General features: G+C 41.3%; 1 protein-coding gene across 1 annotated transcript in view; it reads left to right on the forward strand.

The window, feature by feature from the left end:
• LOC138026800 (methionine synthase-like) overlaps positions 1-7,500 on the forward strand; it is a 34,785-nt gene that overhangs the window by 25,946 nt on the left and 1,339 nt on the right. Inside the window, exons 29-34 of the mRNA XM_068874252.1 lie at positions 1-63; positions 797-990; positions 1,907-2,040; positions 3,520-3,586; positions 4,679-4,780; positions 6,273-6,476. The exon at positions 1-63 is cut by the window's left edge and continues 93 nt beyond it. Of these exons, the coding sequence (XP_068730353.1) occupies positions 1-63; positions 797-990; positions 1,907-2,040; positions 3,520-3,586; positions 4,679-4,780; positions 6,273-6,476 (764 nt within the window). The remainder of the gene's footprint in view (positions 64-796; positions 991-1,906; positions 2,041-3,519; positions 3,587-4,678; positions 4,781-6,272; positions 6,477-7,500) is intronic.

A 7,500-nucleotide genomic window follows, 5' to 3' on the forward strand; every position in this document is an offset into this window, starting at 1 on the left:
GGCAACTCAGAGGGAAGTATCCTAACCGGGGCTACCCTAAAATATTCCAGGACAAAACAGTTGGTAAGTGTTGTCAGATTCTTACATTTTTACAGTGTTCTAATCATAATATTGACTCAAGCTTATTTTTCCGAGCAAAAGAAGTACCCTATTAATTAAGGAGACTGAAAATCAAATCGAATGAAATGAAAACAGATCGAATCGTAGGTTGGATTTTGAGGTGAGTGGAATACTGGAGTACCCGGAGAAAAAACTCTCGGAGCAGAGACGAGAACCAACAAACGCAAGCCTTCGACATTTGCTTTAACATCCGTTCGATTTTGTTAAATAGTGATGTTGAAACCGTCTGTTGACAGACAGCCTTTATTGTAGCACGATAAAAATTACAGCTCTGCAGCTTATGCGCCGTTCCGACCAGTGTCATTTTTGAAGAAATTCCACACCCTTGTCATATTAAAAAGGGTTGAAATAGTCACGAAGTGATTACAATAATGTGAATTTATGTTTTGAGATGACGTTCTCGTTGCCGTGGCCTTCGTCGTTGCTTAAGCTCCCTTCAGTATGGTTATTCACAGGAGTTACCGCGTATAAACAGATACCAGTTTGATCCTGCGAACTTAGCCAGTATCATGTGAAAAAGCCCTCGGATACCACAACAATTCCAAAGGAAAATAACAAGTGTACTGCACTTTGCACGTGCGTTTTTTCTTTGAGTATATTTCATAGCAACTCCAGAGTTTTGCGCGCAAGCGTGTTGGCTGACTTCCTTATGGTTTCTGACTTCTTTCATTCGTAGGACCTGAAGCTAAGAAATTGTTTGACGAGGCTGAAGCAATGTTAAAGAACATCATGGAAACGAAATCATTACATGCCATTGGAGTTGTCGCTTTCCTCCCCGCTAACAGTGTCGGGGATGATATTTACGTGTTTGAAGACGATAACGAAAGAAAAGGGTCGCCACATGCTGTGTTTTATGGTTTGAGACAGCAGGTATGTGCGAAAGATAGGCCTGCAATATGTGCAAGACTGTGAAGACATCTAACAAATCCTCGAGAGAACATAGAGCTGGTTTAGCATGTAATACAAACTCGTATACAAGCACTATATTTGGTGTATTTATCTCATAACCCTCGCTCGTCTCTAGCATTTCCTTTTTAACTCCAAAAAAAGCAATAATCCAGTCTTGTTTGGAATTTATTCCTTTTTTCGGGAGCAAATCATTCAAAAAGTTTGCAACGTATTTCTTGCTCCTGCATCACTTTCTCAGGAAAGTTTCTTGAGTAAAATCCTAGAGAGGCTTTATTTCTTTCTTTATTTCTCGCGTCTTCGTTTTTCTTAAATAAAAGTGCAACTAGTCTGTCAATGAAAGCTTGCTCTGGGGCCCAGTCCCTGGTTGTATGAATAACTAAACAGGAACTTATTTTTTAGAAGAGTGCTTTATGTACACTGGTTTTACACACCAACAAAGGGAAAAAAGCTTTTTTTTTCGAACGAATGTTAAAACTAAAAAAGGGGGAAATGTTCATTGAATCTACTGGACAGTGTTTCCTCGTAGAACCCATCTTCGGCGTCAAACGCCTGTCAGAGAGTACAAAGAACCTCTCGTCTTTTTCTGTGCTGGTGTCGGTAACCGTTCAACATAGAAGGAACCATTTAACTCCCTGAAGAAGTCAGGCCGTGCCTGACGAAATATTGGTAAAACAAAAGAGATATATACCTCACAGCTGTACGGCCAGCGTTGCGTCATTATTTTGTTTTCGGCGACCATTAAGCATGGACGCCCCTGCTTTGCATTAGAAATATCCGACTTGGTCTTTTTTTTTACTCAAAGCAAGGATGCTTGCATTGGAAAATATGCGCTTGCAGAATATTAATGACTCAAACCAAGTTGTTGTCTCTTTTTAAGGCCGAAAAGGAGCATGGAGTTGAAGACCCCTACTACTGTCTCTCCGACTTTGTAGCACCGCTGGACACAGGTGTTCAAGATTATATCGGCTGTTTTGCAGTGTCTGTCATGGGAGCCGAAGATATGGCAGCAAAGTATGTCCATAGAAAGAGTTTGTGCTTGATCCAATAGAGTCACAGTTGCATAGAGTAGTTTTCGGTCGAGTCCCTTAGCACCAATAAACAATGTTTTTCTTCTGGCCAATCACGACATACGTAGGTAATCAAATGACCCAATCATGATGCAGATAAGATACGTGCACTCGGCGGAAAGCGTCGGGAAAACGCGCCGCGCGACATCAAGTGTGCTTTTTGTGAAATATAATCTCTGGCTGTTCCCTCGTAGGTTCGGGCACTCATGTGGGTGAGGAAGACATGATAATTCTGCTCTATTTTCGTGAAAGTCAAGGAAAAGAACTTCAAAAACATGCATTCATTTTGAACTAAGAAGGTCGTAGCGTAATAAAAACATTTAAAAAACCAAACACTTTAAATTTACGCAACATCGCTGACTAAAACTAACCTAACCTAACCTTCCTCGAGTTTTCAAAACGTTCAGCCATTACTCGATTAGCGACCTTTTCCAGCCTCCCGGTCCTTTCTCTTTAACGTTTCATGATGAATTGGAAATAAATGTGCCATTCTTTTGCCGACCTGGAGATTTTTCCCCGGCGTCATTTTGTCACACATGTATCCTTTGTTTCTTGAGTTGGTATTAACACGCAAGGTAACTTGATTACAGGCGGCCGCTGAAATCCTGAAACCGATGTCACTTTCGATTTTGGGATTTATTCGTGCAGCCAAAGGTACAATAGGAAAACTGAACGTAGCACAAATCTCCCAAAATGTGTTTCGCTGATGGTAACTTTTTATATTCGCGGCACGAAATTTATGTTGTTTTCATGTCGCAAATTTTGTTGCTGATGGCAATTTTTTTATGCTGGATCGACACTTCCAAAAACTTCCATCTTCTCTTCCTAAAAATGTCTATCAATGTTTATTTTGCATAACGCAGGCTAGCAAAATATGTACCTGTGAAAAAGAAGTAAAAGCAATCTTCATATCTGCCTTGAAGCCAACATTTCTCGATTCCTTTATATTTTCTTCAATCTTTCTGGGTTTAGTATTTTACTTGCAACTACATCTCTTCTCGGGGGCTATTTACCTAAGACATCTACCATAGCACTATAATGATTTAGATACCCAAAACAATATTGTGTACTATTAGAGCTACATATTGCGAAAAGACAACTTGAATCTCTTTGACAGTTGTGGAATAAAGCACTGTGTCAAGTCACTGCACTACCACACGTACGCAATGCGTACCTATTTTTACTGTTGTTAGCCAGGAAATGAATTCTCGGTTTTCACATGACGTCACGACCGCCATGTTGGTGCCCTAAACAAAGAAAAGGCGGCCATGTTGGTGCCCCGAGCAAATCCTCCGGGAATTGAAATCTATTGTTATGCAAACGCTTCCTTTTGTTTTCGTTGAAAAACATGGCTGTTGATCACGTGAGTGAAAACCAGCAATACGCAAGTTGAAAATTGTACATTCCATGTTTCTTTTCACAGATTCGAAGAAGACCTGGATGACTATAGTGTAATAATGGTGAAGGCACTTGCTGACCGCTTAGCTGAGGTTGGTATTTATGGCCGATTCATCATTTGTTTGAAGCATGGCTTGCGCTGACTTGGGTACGCGCCTCGTTGGATTTAACCAGTCTCATATCCAACAAGCGCGAGTGGAATAGTTTTTAAATTTAATTCTGAACGCTTGAACACTTGGAAATTTGGAAAATTTTCAGCTTGGCAACACTTGCTGCAGTCGGTTTCCATATTAAGTCATACGGTGTTTGAGCTGATAACCGAGATTAAGTGAACCAAGCAGAAAGCTAGAAACACAATATCAGACGTCGAAAATTTTAGTAAAAAATGTTACCGTCGACGGTCATTAATAACTAACCATTCTGAGACAAGTGCTTAGGCTTGAACAGTGCAGAGTCATACTTAACACTAAACACGTCCCAGTGTTTGACTCCAACCTCGTTCCCAGGGTCTCCATTGTCGTTGAGAAGAAACAAAGAGACCCTGGGGACAAGGTTGGTTTGACTCCTGAAGTTGACCCTAAAGTTGTTTGTCATGTATTTGTCATAAAGTGTCCCACCCGGCTGCGCTGGATCCGTTCTAGTCACAACCTATTCATTATGTCTTACACATTGTACTTTGTGATTGGTCGTCAAAGCGTGCCGCAGTGTGCCTTCCCGCGCGATTCTTTTTCGTGAAATTTGTGGTTTTCGTGCTTCGCATTCCGGCCATAATTTAAACTGAGAAAACGCGACCCAAAAGGTCCTGCACTTTTGCCAACTTGGTTCTTAACAGGTGTTTATTCCGATGACGCACCAACCCTACTTGGGACAGTTCAGTTTGCGAAATATTTGTCTGATTGCCACACAGTCCATTCAGTTATTGCGTCATAACTTCGAGGACAGATAGAGCAAGAAAAATGTCAGAAACATGTCATCGTCAACAAACGCGGAATGAAAAAGCGGTGCAAGGAGCCTGCCGTCGTTTCGAACTGATTTTGTTAAAAGGAATGTTGAACATACAATGCGGAGAAGGGAAACGCATGCACAGCCATTTTAAGTGTAAGTAAACAAAGGCGCGACTGGTTGTAGTATAAGTTGAGCAAAGACATGGCTACACCAATCAAAACATTTCTACTCGATTCCAGGCTTTTGCTGAACAACTCCACGAACGTGTCCGCAAGGACTTATGGGGCTACTGCGGCGATGAAGTACTTGACGCTAAAGAGTTGCACAGAATTAAATACCAGGTGATTTCTCGAGGATTTTTACTTTATTTATTTTAATGTGCACTTGACTTCAAATGTCCTTCGTTGTTGGGTTGAACCTCGCCTTTAGCAATGAGCTAGTTTCGAATTGTGCAGCAACAAAAGAACAGAGTCGAGGTTTAGGGGAATAATTAGCATTTTGTTTTGTTCAAAACAAAGGAAAATGCAAATTGTTCCCCTGAACCTCGACTCAATGCTTTTGTTGCTGCTGCACAATTCGAAACTGGCCTAGTCTGCTGGCAGCCGGTTTTTTCTCTAAGGGTCACTAGGACGAGCGCTTAGTCATTGCGAACTCGAAAGGGTGGTATGGCTTTGGCCGAGACAATTTTTTTTCTCGTGCCGCGCTATTTCTCGTCCCATTCATTCCCTTTAGCCAAAACGTCTCGCCTCATAACCCCTACTGAATTACGAGAGAAAAACAGACTGCTAGCAGTCTAAAACTGGCCTGTATTTTAACTCTCTCATGCGGCAGCAGGCCGAGTTGTTGTGCGGAGTGTCACACAACAATCCGCACAAATCCCGTCGCGAGGACAGACTGCGACATGTGTGACATGCATGACTGAGTTGGGTCTCAGAGACTTCTCCTTGCAACTGGTTTGAATTTTGACGCACAACCGTTTAACCCATATTTTGACTTTTTAGTTCTTCTTTGTAACTGCTTAAGTTGCCGTTAACTGCGATGCTCATGTCGCTTACGTTTTGTTTCAACTTTATGCAGCTTGTGCACCCCATTAAAAATGAAAGCCGAGTGCGATGTGGCAAAACGTGTTTTGACCTTATGTAGATCGCATTCAAACTGTGAATGATCTTCAATTTTAGATTTTTGTCGTTTTGCATCTGTAAACGTATTTCTAATGTTCTCTATCACACTTTCACAATAACGGAAAATAATAATAATCATAATAATAGTAATGATAATAGTAATAAATGAGGGAGAGGACAACAGCAACTTCAACGAAAACGTCATCTTAATTATCTTGTAAAGTAATGATGGTTATAGGAATGCAGGGATGGCGCAGTGGTGAGAGCACTCTCCTCCCAGCAATGTGGCCCGGGTTCGATTCCCAGACTCGGCGTTATATGTGGGTTGAGTTTGTTGATTCTCTTTTCTGCACCGAGAGGTTTTCTCCAGGTACTCCGGTTTCCCCTCTCCTCAAAACCAACATTTGACTCGATTTGTGTTAATTGTTGATTTCAGTTTACAGTGTCCCCTTTTTATGTTGACCTTTTCGCGTACTTCTAAACGTCGGAATTTGGCTTTATTCAAAGAGAAATTTCGCTTTCCGGCGAAAAAATGTTTAGTTTAGCAACGCTTAACGCAATCATTTACCATATAAGGTCAAACTAAGGTATATGAGCTGATAGCCGAGATTGATTGAACCAATCAGAGCACGCGAAATGCATTATCCTAGGTTAAGAATTTAATGATATATGTTAAACGATCGAATAAGATGTATTTATCAACCGGTTGTAGGGAATTCGACCCGCCCCAGGCTATCCAAGTCAACCCGATCACACAGAAAAGCTGACCATGTGGAAATTGATGAACTGCGAAAAGCTCACAGGAATCAAGTTGACAGAATCACTCGCCATGGATCCCGCAGCTTCGGTGTCCGCGATCTTTTTTGCTCATCCCAAGGCCGTGTACTTCTCGGTTGGAAAAATCTGCGAAGATCAGGTATTAAGTTTGTTTACTTGTTTATTAGCAATTCGCGATATTACGTCGAATGGCGAGGAAACCCGATAGAAACCACGGAGCTTATATAACGGCGATCTATTCCGATGACCCTGTTCGTCTTCATCTTGTAAAGTTAATTATCGCCAAACTGTTTATCAGTTTTGTGCGTCAAATGTCGTTCTACCACAGATAAAAATCCGCTTGCTCATATCTTGAAGTGTCCTTGGGAATGGGTACTCACTCAGTTTTCTTCAGTTCTCGTAGAGAATTTTGAGCGTATTTTTTGAGTGTTATACTTTTGTTGGTTATAAGCCAGTTGCTTGGTACCGTATCACCGGTAGGATGCTCTACCTCGAGCAACAAGAACTCTTGGGGAGATTTGTTGGTTATCTATTGTAAGTTCTTGTTAGAAACTGTCCCACTGGTGTATCATGCAATTCAGGTGTTGCCCAGCAACTAGACGTTTCCAAGCAACCAGCTTATCATCTTTATTGCGGCCCATTACTTTATTCACCATTAATAGTTGCATCAGCTCATTGGAATACGTTTCTGTTCTTGTAAGGGAAAAAAGTTTCGCATACCTAATGGGCGGAATAGATCTGATCATTCTGCTTCCGATTTCAGTACAATTGAAATAAACCAAATAGTTTTTTACACTGTAAATAGGAAATCAACAGACTACTCCCTAAAATACGCCCTCAAAATTTCCACGTGTTAGACTGAGCGGTTTTCAATCGAGTGTCCTAAAACAAATACCAGAGTAATTACTTCGACCAATCACAGCAGGTGCAAACAGGATAACGAACCAATCCAAATTCGTAGCAATTCCGTGTAGGTTGTTCAAAACGCGGGAAAAAGCGCCCGAGCAAGTCGCGATTGGTTTTGGTTTTCCTTCTCACTGGTTGATAAACTGGCGCGAGATTTTTAAACCAATCACAAAGCATGGCAATAGCGTTTAGCCCGTTTCAGAGTTGCTGTTTTCTTCGGTTTCAAAGCGAGTCCTGATGCACAACCATTCGAATAG

The sequence above is a fragment of the Montipora capricornis genome, chromosome 12, assembly GCF_036669925.1.
Source record: "Montipora capricornis isolate CH-2021 chromosome 12, ASM3666992v2, whole genome shotgun sequence".
In the NCBI taxonomy this organism is placed as follows: domain Eukaryota; kingdom Metazoa; phylum Cnidaria; class Anthozoa; order Scleractinia; family Acroporidae; genus Montipora; species Montipora capricornis.